Here is a 21,641-nt window from a genome sequence, read left to right as displayed (position 1 = left end):
CTTTATAATTGTTAATATTCTGAAATAAGACTATGACGTATGCAGCCTGCATATTCGACCTTCGGAAGCTGCAGCCTTCGGATTGAGGAACGGCCACTATCACTTCCTTCACTTCATCTGTATTTTCCCGCCATGACGTGACGTCATGTGGAAACAAGTTAGTGTATGCTTTGTGTGACCTCTGGTGGTGAGATGAGAAAACTTAAGTGGCTGCTGCACACGTGTAGAAAAACAGTTTATGATAAAATTGATATTAATTCATTTAGTAGTTTCTTATATGGAAAATGATCGCTCAGATTATATTATGAGACTATTTAGTATTCAGAAGAATAATTTTTTTATAATCTTATATATATATATATATATATATATATATATATATATATCAGGTTGCATGAATGTAGAAATACAGGAAACTTTAATACCTTTAAGGAAACAGGGTAAATATGGCAATGAACTGCATGTCCATGTATATCTACAGGGATAAGTGAGTGTTGATTTTGAATCAGTAATAAAAGCCTTTACGTCATGCACAGTGTATGTGAACCTTCGCCTTTATTAAATAAAACCTTGATGTGGGCCTTGAGTCAAAAGATTTGCCTGCTTAGCTTTATTGTTCAACAAAACTTAATTTGCTCTTGTCGTAATCCTAGAATTCAGCTGTCTTCTTCATTTCTAATGTGACAGTTCTGATGTGTGTCGGATTAAAACCTGATGAACACAAACTCTGTCCCATCATTCATTGTGATTCATGTGTAGTTCAGTTAAAGGAGCTTTGTGTTAGCAGTAAAAAGACTGTGGGTTTGATTCTGGCGTAAAATCATCTGTCAGATGCTCTTAAAGGTGGAGTGCATGATCTCTAAAAGCCAATGTTGATATTTGAAATCACCTAAACAAACACGCCTCTACCCCAATAGAATCTGGACCTTCTTTTGATAGACCCGCCACACACATACGCAACCCAGGCAACGATGTCGGTGTTGGCCCGACTCCCTTTTCCAAAGCGTTTCTCAAAAATCGTGCACCCGGCCTTTAATGTTAAATGTAATGATTGATTCTGCAAGTGTTAAAGCTCTTATGTGATAAACTGCTTGTTTTGATCTTTATTTGTAAATCATTTGAATAAAAGTAAAAATATTATATTCTGAACAAACTAAACTACATAAAAACACAAAGAGAAGATTTGATCTCTTTTTATACATTCACTACACAACTGATCTGTATACAGTCTTTAGATTAAAGAAATACAAAAGCAGCAACTTCTGCTTATACGTGTCTCAACGTCTGTAAATAAACACTGAGAAATGAGCTGACGGAAAACTGAGACGTACAGAAAGTCAATGCGACACAAACTTAAATAGATCGTATTTACTGATATAAATGTGTGAATGTGTGGAGAGAAAATGTGTGAAACAACAGTGCATCTGAAAAATAAACTTTTAAATGCAGGAAGAGCAAAGTGCTAAGAGAAAAGTGGGTAGGGGGCTGCTTAAATACGCCTTGACCTGATCAGGCCTCTCATGAATTAAGGAAATCATATAGTTTTACTTGTTCTGCAAGATGTTGAAGAAAATGTCTGATGTGATTTTGATCTGTTTGTGGAGTCAGTTCGGTAAGATATACTTACATCTGAATTTGATTGTTTCAATCACTTTCATTTGTAAACTTAATTAATTTCTGTTGGGACTACACAAACAATTTGTGATGCATTTTCTGAAACAGCATGCATGGATTTTACTTCAAGCACTGACACGCTTGCTTAATGCTAAATATTACGATAATTGGTGTTTAAAATGGCTTTAAAATATAAAAGATTTGCCTTGTTAGAAATGTTAGATTTTTCTCTTAATCTAGTGTAACAGATAAGCTTGAAGTGATATGAGATTATCTAATGATATAATAACATTAATAACAATAAGCTCATTGTAGCTTAATGTCTCGTCCATATAAATCATTATTATTAATGTTTTTTTGGCTTAGACTTGCAGTTCCTAAAATTAATTAAGTTACTATTACACTAAAACAGTTAAAATTAGCAGAAAATAAAGTGAAAGGCAATATTTGTACTGTCACACTGACAGTTTCTGAAGTGGATTGCCGAACAATGTGTTCTTTTGTTCCACTTTGACTTCTCTTTTGTCAGCACAAAAGGCTGCAGTTTAAAGTTTCTAAAAACAAGGTTATTTTGTGTGTAATACAATGTGTTTGCGTGGTTTATGATTTAAAAAACACAATATTTTGTACATACCGTAAATTGTTGTAGCTCCAGATAGCTGTGTCTTCCTGAACTCAAACAAAACTCATCGATTTGAAAATCTCTGTGTCCCAGATTGGCCAGCTAATCTGTACTTTGTGATTGGCCTGAATACCTCTGACGTCAGCAGGAAATCTGACGCTCCTTACCATGTTTGAAAGATTTGCTCACAATGTTATGCTAACATGAGTTAATTTACAGGCTGTGAGTCTGAAGCGAGAGGAATTATGATAATATAAGTCTTTACTAAATCACCAATCCCAGAAAGTAAACTGTTGCCTATAATTCGTGAGTTTTTTGTAGTCCAAGAAAAGAGATTTACGTTGTAGACGTCATCATTTACTTTGGGGTTTGTACCTTTTGCAAATCGTTAAGTAAGGAAGAATTGACGACGGGCCGTTGAATTATTCAAAAATAGTGCACGCCCAAGGTGGTAGTGCCTTTACACTGCAGGTGTGCATTATTTTCAAATAATTCAAAGGACCGGAGTCAATTATTCCTCTTATATCATGTTTACCAGAAACATTGCTCTGGTTCCTATTTTTAAGACATTTAAAAGGTTAGGTGTCTCTGTTTGTGTCTGCAGGTGTGATTGGTGCTGTGGTAGACGAGAAGTTAGTGTCAGTGTCAGTGTATGAGGAAGAATCTGTGACTCTACACACTGATACTAAAATACTGAAAGATGAGAGGATGTATTGGAGGTTTAGAGACAAAGACAAAGCTATTCTTCTAATTGAGATTATTCAATATAAGGTCACATATTACGGTTTTACTGATGAGAGATTTAAAGACAGACTGCAGATATCAGACACTTTAACTGGAGATCTCACCGTCAAAAACATGAGAATCAAACACACTGGACAATATGATGCAGAGATCCAAACTGGCACTGGAACATCAAAAAAAAGATTTAATGTTACTGTCAAAGGTAAGATATTTTGAGTAAAATTTGTGATGTTGTGAAGTTAAATGTACTGAATTAAATATTTGTAGTCAGCAAATATTAGTTATGTGTCTGACCAAATTTCCTCCTCGCCGTGCATCAGAGTGTTTTTAATGTTTTTAAGTGATTAACGTTTTTGAGATAAAAATAGCTCACCTATGAGATTCACATATAGTTGTTGAAGCGAGGGGATCTGTGAGCATAGTGTTAGGACAGGGTCACGATAAATTAATTAATTAGAACCTGGCATCATCTGGCATTGTTTTTACTAATCGCTGTAATTCCAGGGATGGAATTTAGAGAAAAACACACTCTAAAAAATTTATTTTTAACCACTATTGGGAAAATACATACAGAACACATGCTGAGTTAAAACTGACCCAATGTTGGGTTAATGTTATGCAACCATGGGGTATAATAACCCAGCATTGGGTCATTTTAAACCAAGTGTGTTTTTTGTCCAATATTACCCATTTTAGGTCAAAAATAACACAGACATTTATAGAGTGCAGATTAAAAGTGAGGCAATGAAAATTAAAGCACAACACTATTTCAGGTAAAAGTAACTTATATAAGCAATTGTGGTTGCACCTCTGCCAATCTCGGCATGTTCTTAAACATTAAAGACACTGTCGGATCAAATCGCATTTGTTAAAAATAAACTGAATCCATTTCTCTCTGAAGTCAGGGAGCCTGTGCAAATTTGCTTGTTTTTCCCAGCAACAGCACATCGCAATCTTACTGAAATTACAATCTTATTATGATTGTAAACATTTACTCCTTCAGATTCACTTCTTACACTGAATGCCAGTGGGCTGAGCCAATGATATGTTGCTGTAGGCAGGTCATACGAAATTAAATCTGCATTTGCGACATCACAGCAATTTTAGACTTATACTTTTCTCTGAGCACAATTATATGAATGCCTTTTAAAGATGAGGTAGATATACAGTATTAAGCGTTAAAACTTGTAGGATATTTTCATGATGCCAAAAAAAAAAAGATGTAATCATCCATTTATTTGGATATATATTTTTTCTTAATGGCACTTAATATGTTTACTCTCTGTTTATATGTTTAATCTTTTGTAGTATGTCCTCGTGTTGATGATGCTGGATCAAATGGATCATTTTCAGTGAAGGAGGGTGAATCTGTTACTCTACACACTGATATACAAGCACAGACAGATGATTTGATACTGTGGAGATTTGGAGATAAAAATGTTCTCATAGCTAAATGTGATATGGAGGACAATAAGATCTCATATGATGATGATGATGGAAGATTCAGAGACAGACTGAAGATGAATAATCAAACTGGAGATCTCACCATCACAAACATCATAAACTTAAACACTGGGGTTTATAAACTGAAGATCATCAGCAACAGAGAGACAAAATACAAGACATTTAGTGTTTCTGTCAGTGGCGGTGGTGAGTATCTCAAATCTCTTATAAGTAATGACTTTTAATGTAAGTGTAAATAATTCAGAATCACATCATGAAGTTCTTCATGTAGAGTTTATTATACTGTAACATAAAACTTTCTCTTGTCAAGACAGTGCTGAGCTTACATTGCAATGTATTCATTATATATTAATATTTTTATTATATTTTATTTCTTTCCTTAGGCGTTGTGATACAGCTGTGGCTCCAATTGGCTGTCCTTGCTGTAACGGGTGTGGCTTCTGTGGCTGCTGTGATTGTTCTTTGTTATGACATCAAATCTAGAAGAGATCAACAGAAGAGAAAACAAACAACAACAACATCTGATGATTGAGATTCTTAAACAACAGTTAACTTTATTCATGTTAATTAGCTTCCTTATGTTTTTAGATGCATACACTTTATACATATAGTTCTGGCCTTACCAAACTTAAGCAATTGATGTCTGTACTATTATTCATTTATATTTTTTAAAATATGTATTTTTTGCATTTATGTTGCATCGTTGGGTTTGCATTAGCCTGACGTTGTCATACTCAATTCTAGTCAGAATTTGAGTCTGATACCGCTCCATTGAGCTATAATTATGAGGCGTGTCTCAACCGAAAAATGCCTCTGCACTCAATTGGATAGACCTACGACCAATCAGAGCAACGGAGTGTGTGACGTATGTTGAAATTGTGTCTTTAGCAGCCTGACCGAACTGCTAGTTATTTCGCTACAATGACACTAACATTGTGATTATACTGAGTTAGCGAATGTACATCAACACCTTTTATGTTTACAACATTTCATTTATATCACAACATTAAGTATTTACTAAGTCATACAGTAAGACTATCTCTTACCATTTGTACGTTAGGTGAACTTCATCCACGACGATAGCTACCCATTACGTTGGCTTGAAAATATTGGAGCCTAGCATGTCCCTCCACTTATTCAGCAGTCACGATTCCGGGCTTCCGAAAAGAAGCTGGCAACGACTGATAAATATATCCATCTCGTCGTACACGCCGAGTTGCATCGCCGTGATAATGTTACCCATTTCAGTTGCGACCAACTTTTGACGAATCCCGTAGGAAGGACAGCAAAACATCAACAAAATGCCCTGCTCATGTTTCTCTGTTCCTCTTTTAAAATCAATGCTATGTCGATATCTTTTAAAATAGACTCAATGTCAGAATCCAAACATCTGAATTCTACAGCGGCAGCCATTCAACACACCCGGTCTATGGTCTATGGTGGTTCATTACGTTTCTGTTGATTATCTGTCCATCATCGTACACTCTAAAAAAAATCCGTAAAAAAACGGACAAAGTACTGTGTAAATATGAAGGAATTTTCCGTATTTATGTTTTACAGGCATTTATCTGTTTTTTTAATAACATGTTGCATTATGGGTGCAACAACTCCTGCTGCAATCTTTCACTTTTGCCTCTCTATCACCATCTCTGTTTGAAACCTAAAATTACAACTTGCTTGCAGAGTTACTTTCTAAACATGGATGATGTTTAACTCCTAAACAAATGCTGTCAGAACAAGATACAAATGCTCAACTATTCCAACATCGACACATGTGATTTAGTAGACAAATCTTCTTTCTGACGTGACGTGTAAGTCAAATGGATATTTACCACAACACTTATCACATTAAATCTACAGTTTGTGTTTGTTTTAGATTGATTTGAAGTAACCACTATGGTGATTAGTGTTCCCTTTAGTTAGGCTTTTGTCTCTTGACCCTCACAGAACTGACTCTGCTCTTTTAGCATTACAACAATGTTTTTGCTTGTAGCAATTACAACTTGTTTGTTGCTTGAGGTAAGAGAATTGTCTATGTTGTCATATAAGCTTAGTTGTTTTTATGTTATGCTCCCTAACATTTAAATAAGAAATAATAAAATAAGAATAAAGAACAGAAATGTATAAGAGTGACAATTTATGCTGATCTAATAAGACACTGTATTGAATAAGATGGCTGCAAATTTGTCAGCTGAGGCTTTTGCTTCAGAGACATCAACACTTTGGATACAAATCTCAACAATGGTGAGAGTAAATGTTAAGAGAGTTGTCTACAATCCTGGTACCCAGCATGCATTGCGGCATGAAGCTTTGTTGTTGGTTGTCACCATTGTTGCGTTTCATAGGCAGATTGAAGTGTGCCTAAAGGTTACGGACAATGTTCTGTAAATCTACGGACAGTGTTCTTTAAATCTACAGAATGTTCAGTTTTTGAATAAACGGAAATGTCTGTAAACATAACGGAAAAGGTACCGGTAATTTTCTGCCAGGACATTATCCGTTTTTTTACGGATTATTTTTTTAGAGTGTATAAAGCCCGCCCTGACAATTTGATTGGTTCGACCAGCTTTGGGTCTAGCATAGTAGCTCCTCAACGCAGAAACCCCAGACCGATCTTCCCGTTCTCAAAATCTTGTGGGCGGGGCTAAGATCGGCTGGCACCCAGGCTAGGTTTGCATTGTAAACTAAAGCTCAAAATTGGAAAGAATTTAAAGAGGTTTGGCAAAGGCCCAGGAGAATAAATAATACAAAAATTACTACTAAAAAGGATTAACAAATAACCAACCAATTTATTTTTACTAAATTTCCTTTGAGATTTTTGTTTCTGTTTGCATGTTTGTATGTTCCAATAAAACCTATATAATATAATTTGCTTTTTTCCAATTAATTGTGTCCCATACAAAACTTTAGTCCATTTTATACTATACATATATTTATATCCATGTATTTTTATTATTTTCTTTCATTTGATGGGCAGTTAAAAGCACCACTTTTAGCCACTGTATAGAATTGGTTTTGGCCTCCGTTCTCTACCATGACAATGCCAATATGGTAAGCAAATTAGTCATCAAGAAAGTGCATTGTGATTTAAGAATTTTTAATTATTTGTACTTAAAACAAGACAAAAAAAAGTAAATAAGAAAGTAATTTTTGCAGTGTTAAAGCAGCAGACCTGTTATTGTCTTTTATAAAAGTATAATTTTTATTAATACAATTTGGTAGTATTACAATAAGATCTTTTCCAAATCAAGTAAAAAAAACTAAATAAAAGGTCTACAGCTAAAAACCCAAATCAAAGCGAATGCTTCAGGCTGACCGACATTGGAGATTTGGAACGGGTCCAGAATCTAATTAAGTTCATCCACATGTTGCAAGATTTCCCTGAAACATTACATTTCTCAGGAAACGTCTTTAATGGTCTCTATAAAATCTTTCCCATGCCTTTGTTCTTCGTCTTCAAGCTCTTCTGCGCCGCAGTCTTCTTCAATATGCCTGTAAGTCATCCCACCTTGATGATAACACATTCTTTTATATCTTTTACAAGTGCATTATTCTTTCAAATACATATGTTTCCTCTCTACTCTAATAAACTGCTAATACAATCTTATGTAATATTATGTTTCCTTCTTAAACATGCACTATACATTTGTCATCATGCATACATATTTTGTATATATTTCTCAATTCACCGGAAACTTTCTGCCCCTTTGCAACCCTAATGGGAACTGAGTATTGATTTTGACTGCTTTATTTTTCATGCACATAGTTCCCTTCACCTGGATTTAAAAACTTTGCAACCTTTGCACAATCTTGCCCTACACCATACATGGTCCCAAAACCAAATGACTAATATTTATAATAAAATCTATTTGAAAAAATCTCACATCTTTAGTTTTGCAGATTAATAACTGATAACTTCAGCTGTAGATCGTAAGCTGTGTTTGAAGTTATATACTGTATGAGGTCGACTTGTTTTAATGTTCATGGATCTCATTCATTTTTCTATATTCGTGTTACTTACACCTCCTATAGCAGGCTAATATACCAGGACTATGACCAACATGATCACTACTACAAACAATCCTGGACCAATCTTCACCTGGTGTGACCTCGGACTGGATCCTGCAATAGTCAAAGAAGACATGATGTTCATGTCAAAGATTAAAACAGTGACACATCTTCACCTAATCTTCTGTTTAATATCTTAGCAAACTTTATCTAAAAAACTGCTCACCAGTGACAGTAAGACTGAATCTCTTGTGAAGGATGCCATATTTGCTTTTGATGTTTACATCATAAAATCCAGAGTCTTCAGATTTGAACTTCATGATGATGAGAGATCCGGACGAATGCATTTTAAGTCTGTCTCTGAATCTCTCATCATGATAATAATCTGGATGGGGATCAAGCATTCTTTCCTCTTTAAATATGAGAGATCCTTCAAACCTCCACTCGGTCACATCATCTGAATGTGGACTTGATCGAGTTTCCAGAGTGACAGTTTCTCCCTCCAATGCTGATACTGACTCCACTTTATCTGTCACAGAAACAAACACATCACTTTATAAACTTCATCTTAGATTTCTTTACTTGTAGAGCTTATTATTGCACAATAAACATATAATAATAATAATAATAAGAAGAATATAAATACTAGACACTGAACCCATATAAGGATGATGACATGAAGTACTCACCGCTGACAGTAACATTAAATGTCTTGTATTTTGATCCTCCACTGCTCTTGATCTCCAGTTTATATAGTCCAGTGTCTTCAGTTTGGATTCGGTTGATTTGGAGAGATCCAGTCCAACTGTTCAGATACACAGAGGTGGGTAATAACGAATTACATTTACTTTGTTACATTAACTTGAGTAAAATGTTTGGGTAACTACACTCTAAAAAAATAATCCGTAAAAAAACGGATAATGTCCTGGCAGAAAATTACTGGTACCTTTTCCGTTATGTTTACAGACATTTCCGTTTATTCAAAAACTGAACATTCTGTAGATTTATAGAACACTGTCCGTAGATTTACGGAACATTTTCCGTAACCTTTAGGGACACTTCAATCCGGCTATGAAACGCAACAATGGTGACAATCAACAACATAGCTTCATGCCGCAATGCATGCTGGGTACCAGGGTTGTAGAAAGCTCTTTCTTAACATTTACTCTCACCATTGTTGAGATTTGTATCCAAAGTGTTGATGTCTCTAAAGCAAAAACCACAACTGACACAGTTTCAGCCATCTTATTCAATACAGTGTGTTTTTAGATCAGCATACAGTCTCACTCTTATACATTTCAGTTCATTATTCTTATTTTATCATTTCATATTTAAATGTTAGGCAGCATAACATAAAAACAACTAAGCTTATTTGACATCATAGACAATTCTCCTTCCTCAAGCAGCAAATAAGTTGTAATTGCTTTAAGCAAAAACACTGTTGCAATGCTAAAAGAGCAGAATCAGTTCTGGAAGGTCAAGGGACAAAAGCCTAACTAAAGGGAACACTAATCACCATAGTGGTGACTTCAAATGAATCTAAAACAAACAGAAACTGGAGATTTAATGTGATAAATGTTGTGGTAAATATCCATTTGACTTACACGTCACATCAGAAAGAAGATTTGTCTACTAAATCACATGTGTAAATGCTGGAATAGTTTAACACTTGTATCTTGTTCTGACAGCATTTGTTTAGAAGTTAAACATCATCCATGTTAGACAATAACTCTGCAAGCAAGTTGTAATTTTAGGTTTCAAACAGAGATGGTGATAGAGAGGCAAAAGTGAAAGATTGTAGCAGGGGTTATTGTACCCATAATGCAACATGTTATTAAAAAAAACAGATAAATGCCTGTAAAACATAAATACGGAAAATTCCTTCATATTTACACAGTACTTTGTCTGTTTTTTTACGGATTTTTTTTAGAGTGTAATATAAACTTTTTTTTATATTAATATTCATTAATTATTACCCTTTGACAGAAGCGGAGTAACGCCACCAAATGTAGCGAAGTAAAAGTACAGTTTTTTCCCTAGAAATGTACGTGAGTAAAAATAGTACGAGTGAGTAAGAGTAAAAGTACCCATCTTGAAATTTTACTTTAAAAGTACTACACTCTAAAAAAAATCCGTAAAAAAACGGACAAAGTACTGTATAAATATGAAGGAATTTTCCGTATTTATGTTTTACGGGCATTTATCCGTTTTTTTAATAACATGTTGCATTATGGGTGCAATAACACCTGCTGCAATCTTTCACTTTTGCCTCTCTATCACCATCTCTGTTTGAAACCTAAAATTACAACTTGCTTGCAGAGTTATTGTCTAACATGGATGATGTTTAACTTCTAAACAAATGCTGTCAGAACAAGATACAAATGCTCAACTATTCCAGCATCGACACATGTGATTTAGTAGACAAAAGGCTTGTTTGAGATGAGCAAATTCTGCGCAGAATCGATCACCGGTGATCCGCGCAAGATGCATGTCGGTTAGAAAAGTGTCCGACTTACGTCCGACTTGCTCTGATGTCACGCTGACGTGTGCAAACTAACTCTCGCGATGGAGAGGCGGGCTCGTCGGATTCTACAGCCGAGCGCAGTTGCTCTCCACCGTCTGCGTTGACGAAAAGCACGATGGGAAAAGACTTGCTGACGACACAGCTTAATGCTCATTGGCCATGTTATGTCAGCTGATGACTTGTTAATTCGAAAAACTCTAATTCCTGTAGTAGTTTTTATATTAATTCAATTGTTCTTTACTATGACATTTATATTTTTTATGAATTCCTGTAAACTTCTGTATTGGTGTTGATTTATTTGTACTGTGAATTTGTATTACCACTACACTTAGATTTATTCATCCCAACATTTACTAAGTAACCTTTTCCAGTAAGGAACAGTTCACCTTCGTTGATTCTCCTTATAAACATCTTTATGTAAATGAATTTATTGGTATTTAAGTTGCATCTATTTAATCCACGATAAAATACGCGAACGTGATCTCTGCCTATGCTGACGTTTGTAGTCGACTGGACTGCGAGATTGGTGAAGTGTCTGACTTAAAAGCTCTTTTTTCACTCCTCCCCTCACTGCAGCCGTCTGCTCTCGTCTGAATTTCAGGCAAGGCAAGCTGCATCTCAAACAAGCCTAACTCTTCTTTCTGACGTGACGTGTAAGTCAAATGGATATTTACCACAAAATTTATCACATTAAATCTACAGTTTGTGTTTGTTTTAGATTAATTTGAAGTCACCACTATGGTGATTGGTGTTCCTTTAGTTAGGCTTTTGTCCCTTGACCGTCACAGAACTGACTCTCCTCACAGTGTTTTTGCTTGTAGCAATTACAACTTGTTTGTTGCTTGAGGAAGGAGAATTGTCTATGATGTCAAAAATGCTTAGTTGTTTTAATGTTATGCTGCCTTACATTTAAATATGAAATGATAAAATAAAAATGATGAGCTGAAATGTGTAAGAGTGACACTCTATGCTGATCTAATAAGACACTGTATTGAATAAGATGGCTAAAAATGTGTCAGCTGTGGTTTTTGCTTCAGAGATATCAACACTTCGGATACAAATCTCAACAATGGTGAGAGTAAATGTTAAGAAAGAGCTTTCTACAATCCTGGTACCCAGCATGCATTGCGGCATGAAGCTTTGTTGTTGATTGTCATCATTGTTGCGTTTAATAGGCAGATTGAAGTGTCCCTAAAGGTTACGGAAAATGTTCTGTAAATCTACGGACAGTGTTCTATAAATCTACAGAATGTTCAGTTTTTGAATAAACGGAAATGTCTGTAAACATAACGGAAAAGGTACCGGTAATTTTCTGCCAGGACATTATCCGTTTTTTAACGGATTATTTTTTTAGAGTGTATGTTAAAAATAAATTTAAAAAAATTATATATAAGTAAAACAATTCTGAAATGAATATATGAATGTGTGTGTGGTTAAATATACACAATAATTAGACACAGTACATGCACATATATTATGCAAAAAAATCACTTTTATTTTGTATGCGATTAATCGCGATTAATCTTTGCCCAGCACTAGTTTATATGCATTGTTCGAAAGTCTCGCGATACGTTGGAGAGGCTGCGTGCATTGCGAGAGGTGGCTACTTTAGCGCACGTCAGAGATGCGCGTAGATAAAAACAAATTTGCGAGCTATTGGACGCAGATCACGCGTGGCCTCAAGTTCGCTCTATGTTTTCACTTCAAAAGGTCTAAAAGAAAAGTTTCATAACGCGATCATGCTTTGTGCACCAAAACGAAATGACATCTCAGCGTAAAGGAACCTCCAACCTGAAACAACACTTAGCGGTAAGTTAAGTGTCACCGTGATTTCAACACTATTATTGGTCATTATGGGCACTTTTACCTTATTGTAATACTATTTCACACACTGTCCAAGTGTTTTTGTCATATGCGCTTTTGTGGAAGCAGTGACAATTCCTGTAAAACTTACAAACAACACACCTTCACATCTGCACATTTCCAGATCCTTTCCTCACAAAACTAAACAAACTGAACAGAATAATGTGACGTCCTGCATTTAAACACAAATACGGACACCTCACTATATATTAGAAAATACACAAATAAAAACGGGATTGTATTCTATTTAAATCCTTCCTAAAGAATGCATATACTTATAAAAATAAAAGAATAAAGTATGTTTTTAAATGAACATTTATTATATATTCTAATAAATGTAGAGTTGATTTGCAAAATAATTCTAAAATGATCATTTTTCTTAAGCTCCTATCTTTATGTTCAGTAATTGCACTTTAATGGCAATGATAATAACCTGTTCATATAAAAACAGACACACACATTCTTTTTTGTTTACTGTTAGCTTGTTTAAATGCAGATGCTGAGAAGTTTGTGTTGTGAACGTGAAAATAAAGACACAATTAACTGTCAGAAAAACATCTGTGTGTTTGAGATTTTTTTCTCAATTGACACGTTATGTGATGTTAAAGGAACACGCAGATTTTTTGGGAGATTTTAGCTTATTCACTGCATAATCAGAGTTAGATGCATACATAACCTTTTCATCTCTGTGCCTCCCGTAACTCTGTCTGACGCACCCACCGCTAGCTTAGCTTAGCACAAAGACTGGAAGTAAATGGCTCCAGCTAGCACCATTACTTCCAGTCTTTGTGCTAAGCTAAGCTAGCGGTGGGTGTGTCAGACAGAGTAACGGCACCCACAGAGATGAAAAAGGTATGTACGCTTCTTCTCTATCAGATCGGAAGTAACTAGTAACTTACTGCTTGAGTAGTTTTTTCATCTAATACTTTTTTACTCTTATTCAAGTAAATAATTTGATTGTTACTTTTACTTGAGTACATTTTTGTATAAGTACTTTAGTATTTTGAGTACTCTACCCACCTCTGCAGATACAGTCTGTCTTTAAATCTCCCATCAGGGTATTGTGCTTCAGCCATGAGATTGTTCACTTGTACATTAAAACTTGCTATAATGTTATCATTAAACTTCCACTCCAGTTTAGAAGCTCCCTTTATTTCATCACTTTTAACGGGAAGAGTAACGTGATCTCTCTTCATCACTGACACTGAAACATCAGCACCAAACGCACCTGCAGACACAAACACAAAGTCTTTATTTAATCATAGATCAACTATATGGGGCGGTTTCCCGGACAGGGATTAGACTAGTACTAGACTTAAACACTTTTAAGAGCTCTCCAAACTGAAAACAACTTTCACTTACAGATCTTAAAATACATCAGGGCCCTTTGTTTTACTTCAAGATGCACACAGGTAATGTTTTTAGTAAGGCATGTTGTTTAAAACTAGTTATATGTCCTAATTAAACTAAGGCCTAGTCCTGGATTAAGCTAATCCTGGTCCGGGAAACCGCCCCTATAAAAAAAACTTTAACTAAACTTTAACTCTCTGAAGTGTGAAAACTTGTAACTTGGTATAAGCACCTCTTGTATTAATGCCTCCCTCTGACAAATCGCTTGATGGTTTCCTTATCTTTGTAAGTTGCTTTGGATAAAAGCATCTGTTAAATGCCTAAATGTAAATAAATGCAATTTGCAATTTGCACGAATGACGAATAGCGTGAGTAAACTTTGGCAGATATTCACGCTGCATTAACCAATCAGGAGCTTGTTCTAGTAGTGACATGATTATGACATGGCAAGTGGAGGCAGAAATCCAAAACAAAAATGTAGGACAAAATCATTGTCGCTGTATGTGGACACCCAGAGCTGTACGACACATCTTCGTACTTTTATAGAAACAGAAATAAAAAGGATCTTGCTTGGAAGAAAGTGAGTAAGGAGGTCAGACAATCTGGTAAATTGTAAAAAACGCTCTTTACTTAATTTAAGCTGTATATACATACACTGTTAACCCTTGCTGTAGATTTCTGGGTAAATAACTGTAAAATTTACAGTATTTAGCTTTAACATCAGTGAAATGTATTTTACTGTGATATGAGGTGCAGTTATGCTGCACTAATAATAAACTACAGTAAATTACTCTTTGCACCAATTAAGGAAAATAACTGTAATATTATCTGGTAAATTACTGGCACACACACACACACACACATCCACAGGTGCAGGTGTCACCAATTTGCCTTGATAATCTTGTTTGTTTGTTTGTTTACTCGTGCTGTGTTGAACTATATAATAGTGGATTTGTATGTTTAAAAGCTGAAAATGAGTAAGTAAACTGTTAAAATAGTTGTGAGTGTCTTTAAAACACATAAAGTTAAAGGTTCTGTACGTAACGTTTCTACTTAAACTAATCCATTTTCAATTGCCTTTGTGCGAATGTGTTGTAATCTCACATTAAAATGATCCACTTTGCGGGTTTTGCTATTACCTCTGAAAAAAAATATTATTATTTTTATGTGAAAGTACCGGGCCGGATTTGGCGCGAAATCCAGTGACGTCACCTGCATGCGCGCTCCCGAGCCACTCGCCTCTCGCCTCGTCTACTGACTTTGCGCTCAACAGCGACGACACTGTCTGATAACAGACTGAAACGACATGCTCCCAGCACAACACAGACTCCAACACAAACTCCAAATATTGTGAAGAAAAGTTATCTGCTGAAGTTCGTTAGGCCAAACGTGAATCGGATCAACCAAGGACAAAAACACGGATTAACATTGGCAGGGCATATGAATTATGGAGAAACCTCCGCTTTGTTTTGGGTATAAAAACGGATCCGGAGTTTGCTTTCATCCTTTTGGACAGGTAAGCTAACATTACTACAAAGCATGTCAAATATATTTTGATTATCTGCTTTAGTTTTTTAGACGTTATTTCGGTTTGCTAGCCTTCGCTTTAACGTGTTTGCCCAGCCGTCGTCGATCGATGACGTAAAACTGTGGACGCGTTTGTTTGCATGCGTCCGCTTTTTAAAAGTCTTTAAACTCGTACAGTCTGACATTGATGGAAACTGAGATTATACAGTGTGACATGGACTAAACTACGATATTGATCGCACAGTGTGGCAAGCAACAACCCTAAAGGACTATTTTAAATAGCACAGTATATACCGGGCTTTACTGTTAATACTGAAATTGTTCAGTGTAGTTCACTAATCGTTTTCGTTATCTTACCGTAAATGTAAGTAACACCACATAACAGGCTAAATGCAGTCAATTAAACGTTGCAGTGGGAGTTTACCTGAGTTTCCAGCATGTTGTGTGATGCTTTCTCTGGTGTGTTAAATGTCAGTCTGGCCGTCGCTCATGAGTTCGAGGACGCGCTTTTAAACTTATTGGTTGCAATCTGAAACATCACCGCTAGAGGCCGCTGTAAACTACATACAGAACCTTTAAGGTTCCAAATAGCTTTCTGATTAGCAAGTTTTTAGCATCTCCTATCAACGTTAACCCTTGTGCATTGTTCAAATTCATTGCCCTTTCATGTTGTTCATGTTCATGGCCAAAAAATGCCACTAAATGAAACTGTTGTAAAACTTTATCAGATTAATATAAAAAAATATTAATCTGTTAATCAACCTCAATGCTGATCAAAATTACCAAAGATTTACAAAAATTCCATGATTGTAACTCTTTAATTGCCAAGTTCATAAATGAACTTCCCAAATGGGTATTTGAGAAAAAACACAAAATTACTTATTTTCAATATAAAAAGTGATTTTGGACTGGGTTTTTTAAAAACCCTTTTCACAGTCTTGGGCATTTCAACGATTAGAAAAAAACATTGGCTTTGATTAATTTTTTGTTTTTGTGCAGCATCAGATTTAAAAAAAATGTCTTCCTCATTTATGGTTTGTGGTCATTTTTGCCCCATTGACTTCCATTATAGCAACATTTTTTGATTGCAAAGCCATGACACCTTATTATCATGCATTTTTGATTGATGGTGGTTTTTCCTTTTGCAAAAAGGTAAAATTTGTCATTTGTACTGTTGAAATGTATTTTACATGTTCTAGAGAGCCGGTGTCCTGCAGAGTTTAGCTCCAACCTTAATTAAACACACCTGAAGCAGCCAATTAAAGTCTTACTAGGCATACTAGAAACTTTTAGGCAGGTGTGGTGAGGCAAGTTGGAGCTAAACTCTGCAGGACACCGGCCCTCCTGGACCGAAGTTGCCCATCCCTGCTCTATGTGGAGGTTCATGGCCTTGTTTATTGGGTCATGTGCCTTTCGGTGTCTTGTCTCTTGTCCCCGCCCCCTCGTTCTCCTGCTTATTAGTAATTATTGGTTTTCTCCCATCACCTGTTCCCCCTCATTATCTTGTTTGTTTTTTTTCTATATAATGTCATTGTGTCCTTAGTTCTGTGCAGGTTCATTTTGTTTTGATCTCGTGTTTATGTGGTTATCTAGCCGAGTTATCTTGTCAAGTATAGTTGTATCTGTCTGCTTACGGTGTTTCATGTCGTATACCCCCTCGTGGGTTTTGTTTTATGTTAGTAAATAAAGTGTTTTCTGTTTTCCCAACTTCGTCTGCGATTGGGTTCATCCGTCCTCTGATCTGACATCTATTGCCACAGTTATAAAGTTTATTTGCCTAAATATTTAGGGATTCTTTCTCCCTTTTTAATAAAGTAACATAAAAAAGAATCTTTCAAAAGTTTTACAATGAGTATGGCATTTTATATACTATATATACAGTATTATACCTGAAGCATGTGGTCCTGTACAGTAATTAACTGAAATCACTGCTGCCAGTTATTAACTGTAATTCCTAACCTACAGTATAAAACTGGCAACATTGTTGCCAGTAAGACACCGTAATGGTACAGAGACAGTAAATTACTGGCAACACTGTTGCCAGTTATTCACTGTATTGTCATAGACACAGTACTATACTGGCAACACTGTTGCCAGTAAGTCACCGTTACAGATGCTGTACAGTAACTAGCTGGCAACAGTGTTGCCAGTAATTTACTCATAAAAAGCCTGGTAAGGTTTAACAGTGTATTGAGACTATAAGCTAGCTAAAGCCGGCAAATTGAGCGAAGTCGCATCTGAATTTTACGCGTGAATGAAACAAACTTGATGCGCGAACGAAGCGAGTTAACTCAAAATGCGCCTAACAATGCGCATACTATGCTTCACATAATACGTTTTTCATAATAAAAGTAAGCCGGGTTTAATTCTTTCCCCGCCATTGACGAGATATCTCATCATTTAAGAGAAAACATTTGCATAAAAAAAAAGTTTTACTGATGAGTTTTTATGGTTGTCAGTAACACCACGATTATCCACTAGATGGCACTCTTACCCAATTTATACAAAAAAATTAAGCAAAAAAATATTTATTAATTTTACACTCCTTGTATGTTTTGATAATCATTCTGAATCTGATCTCTGAACAAAATTCCTTCACAAAAATCAATTATTTCAGATTTTTTGCTAAAAAAATTATTTTGAAGAAAAATATCCATATTTAAGAGTTTATAAGCAGAGAAAAAAATATAAATAGGATGAAACATTTTCTCCCCGTTTTGTTTGTTTGTTTATTGTTTGTTTAAAAGCAGAGGGTCTGTTCTTTCATATATTTGTATGTTTATTAATTTTATTTAAACTTTTGTGAAAATCACAAAAATGCTGGTGGGCAACTTTTCAAAAAAGGCTGGCGAGGAATGAGTTAAATGTCAGTAGTTCCTGTCGGGACGAAAGTAACACTTGTCCTGCTGCTAATACTGCATTATTTTCAGAATTTATATTATGCTAATTTTATTCTCAACAAATCAAATCGGATTGCTTTAAAAACATTTGCTAAAACTAACATTTAAAATGAAAATGTATTTAATTATTTTTTGCAAAGGTAAATGACAAAATATGTTTGGAATAATATACTAACAAGGTCATAGTCAGGTATATTTGTTAAAACAATAATAACAAAAAAGAAAATCTGAAAAATGTTACTTTAGTCCCCACACTCCCTTAATGTAACATTAAGTATAAAAAGTCAGTTTTTATATCTGTGTACAGATAATCTGCCATTCTGTAATCTCTTTTAAGGGTTAATCTGACCTTTTGTAAAACATACAACATTTATAAAATTCTTACTCACCATCCAAGAGCAATACAAAACAGAAGAATATCACACGATCCATCACGTTTTCACGATCAAGCCAGACTTCAATCTGAGAAAAAAACGTAGGAATGAGCGATTTTATAGCGCTTTGAAAAATCTGGTAAAGACAAACCACATGTCCTTACATGAAAACATGTGGCATGTTTTCCAAGGAACCTTAAGTCACCATGTGCAACATATGGAAACGTTCTCTGGAAGTCGTAAAATTCCCGTGCAAAGAGAGAGAGAGAAAGAAAGTCCTTTAAAGGTGCTAAAGAATGCATAGAAATAAATTGTTCTCTGATATCTACACAAAAGGTTTGTGGCTTTATTAAGTACAAAAATGATCCAGAGATAGTTTTACATGTCCATTTACAACCCTAGCAGGGCCGTACACAGACCTTTTGAGTGGCATGTGCTGAATGTGAATGAGGGCATCCCCTAAATAAATAGCACATCATCTCAAAAGCTTTATATTTATTCACTATTAATGACAGTTATATGGATAATATATAGATATTCAAGGTTTCTTTAAAACTAGTTACAACAGTAATCTTCTGTGAGTCATGTGCTTGAAGATGTTTATGATTTCACTTGGATGTCTTTCTCTTTGGCTATGAGGAGAAGGTCTGATGTCGGGTTGGTTCTTAATTTACCTCATCTTTGAAAAGGATCTCTTCACAGAGCAAATTATTTGGTTAACATGTTTATGTATGTCATTAATAAGAGGAGATTAAAGATCAAAATAGGAGATACTTGTTTAGTCTTCTTTACATGACAGAAGACCGAACCAATAAAAGTGGCTAACATGTTTTTTCAAGCTTCTGCTTACAAGGAACTTCAACCCACACACACCCAAGTCACAGCAAAGGACAATGCGCTACCGTACAGTAAGTAGTAACAGTTCAATCCCTCATCTTACTCTGTCACAGCTGAGGAATGTAAGAGTTTTCTATTACAATGTTCATTGATGTTTGAAATGCAACCAACTTGTTTCCCAACAGATTTCCTTTATCATCTTGTTACTCACTGTCAAAGTGATGCTCTGGGCCGAATCCATCTGGCATCAGGATGAGACGTTCCTACTCTATCAAAGACTTCTAGTCCACTTTAAAGAGGTATTTGGAATTCCATCTGGTGATACTGTTTGGGATCCTGTTTTGGGATATCCTGTTTGGTATATCAAACATAATTCACAGCCCAGTATTACGAAATTTGGTTATATAGTCACATCATTTTTAGATTATTTTTTTCGTGGTATTATCACAAATTTCCATGTTTTTTCGTAAACAAATTCCAGTTTTCGTGTGATTATCACATACTTGTTACTCAACTGTTTTGTCCTATTTTCTTACCATTGTCGCTTCAGTTTAGGGTTAGATTTACATAACATGACATCCCTACCCTGTAGCACTTTGAGATCTGTGATGTAAAGTGCATTATAAATAAAATGTATTATTATTATTATTATTATTATTACCCAGGCGCGGTAGACGCGATTTTGACGCCTGAAACGCGGTTGGTGTAAACACACCATAACCCTAACTCCAGGCGACTAAAAAATCTGAAAAAAATAGTATGAACCAATATATAAAGTAACATTTCAATGCAAGCACCAAATCTAACCTTAAACCAAAGCAACAATGGTTTAAAAATAGGAAAAAGCAGTTGAGTAACCAATACGTGATAATCACACGAAAACAGGAATTTGTTATACGATCACGAAAAAACGCGGAATTTTGTAATAATATCATAAAAAAAGAATAAAAAAATTACGTGACTATATCATGAAACCTCGTGAGACTGGGTAGCAATGCAACAGTATAAGCAGCGGGACAAAAGTAACAAGTTTTACTTTCGTCCCGACAGGAACTCCTGACATTTAAACCTGATTTACTTTTATTTTGAAAAAACTCTGAGAAGGCTAATTTTTGAGGGATATTGCCCAAAAGCAAGATAAGGGATTAAGTTGGGATTTTCCAGTTATCTTGTCTAAATTTAGCACTGACATTAAGTTACTATGGAGATTTACTCTTTGCACTTATATTTACGCACATCTTCGGCTGTGGAGTACTCGCTGCAATTTCAAAATATAGTGGCCACTAGTGGTTGAGATGAACGAGCCCGCATTACCACCTATCGAGTCTGAACTTTGTCTTCAACTTTCTGCTATCGATGATTCAAGAATTATGATTAGTAGAAATGAACCTCATGAAGTTGTGCCTTTTGTTGTGTTTTTTTATTTTACATGAAGAGTCTGTAGCCAGATCTCCTACACTGTTTTACCAGGTATGCAATGTTATTTGATTACAACTGTTTATTCATTTATGCTTTGTATTTGAACTGGAATGTGAATTATGATTTTCCTACCTGGTTAATAAATTATATTATAAAATATAAGATCGGGAAATAGTAGGCGTATGTCTGCCTTTTCATTTTATTTATTTGCTCTGATGAACAACTTACTCTTAATAAATAGGGCTAAATTTGGTGCATCGTCTGTCTTTTCATTTTATTCATTTGTTCTGACATCATTTGTTTGACAAAGACTTGATTTTAGCTACAGGGTTAAGCATTGTTGGATTGACTGCCTTTAATTACTTGGCAACTTCTCTGACAAAACCAGAGTTGAA

At 35.3% G+C, this 21,641-nt stretch overlaps 2 protein-coding genes across 2 annotated transcripts; one reads left to right on the top strand and one right to left on the bottom strand.

Annotated features, from left to right (window-relative positions):
- Positions 1–1,560: 1,560 nt before the first annotated feature.
- LOC141362969 (uncharacterized) lies at positions 1,561–5,667 on the top strand. Its single transcript, XM_073865294.1, has 4 exons — positions 1,561–1,612; positions 2,841–3,182; positions 4,289–4,630; positions 4,828–5,667. Exons 1-4 carry the CDS (start codon positions 1,561–1,563, stop codon positions 4,974–4,976), a joined length of 885 nt encoding a protein of 294 aa, XP_073721395.1. The 3' UTR covers positions 4,977–5,667.
- On the bottom strand, positions 4,828–20,169 carry LOC129454255 (uncharacterized). The gene is made up of 8 exons (XM_073865451.1): positions 20,039–20,169; positions 19,155–19,220; positions 19,006–19,078; positions 13,860–14,067; positions 9,142–9,257; positions 8,679–8,981; positions 8,466–8,566; positions 4,828–4,923 (listed from the first exon to the last, which is right to left on the bottom strand). The coding sequence occupies exons 1-7, from the start codon at positions 20,066–20,068 to the stop codon at positions 8,481–8,483; spliced, it is 882 nt and encodes a 293-aa protein (XP_073721552.1). The 5' UTR covers positions 20,069–20,169; the 3' UTR covers positions 4,828–4,923; positions 8,466–8,480.
- Positions 20,170–21,641: the final 1,472 nt, after the last annotated feature.

The sequence above is a fragment of the Misgurnus anguillicaudatus genome, unplaced genomic scaffold, assembly GCF_027580225.2.
Source record: "Misgurnus anguillicaudatus unplaced genomic scaffold, ASM2758022v2 HiC_scaffold_31, whole genome shotgun sequence".
NCBI classification, from domain to species: Eukaryota; Metazoa; Chordata; class Actinopteri; order Cypriniformes; family Cobitidae; genus Misgurnus; species Misgurnus anguillicaudatus.
Note: the sequence above shows the minus strand (reverse complement) of the source record. Positions and strands in the feature narration are given on the sequence as shown.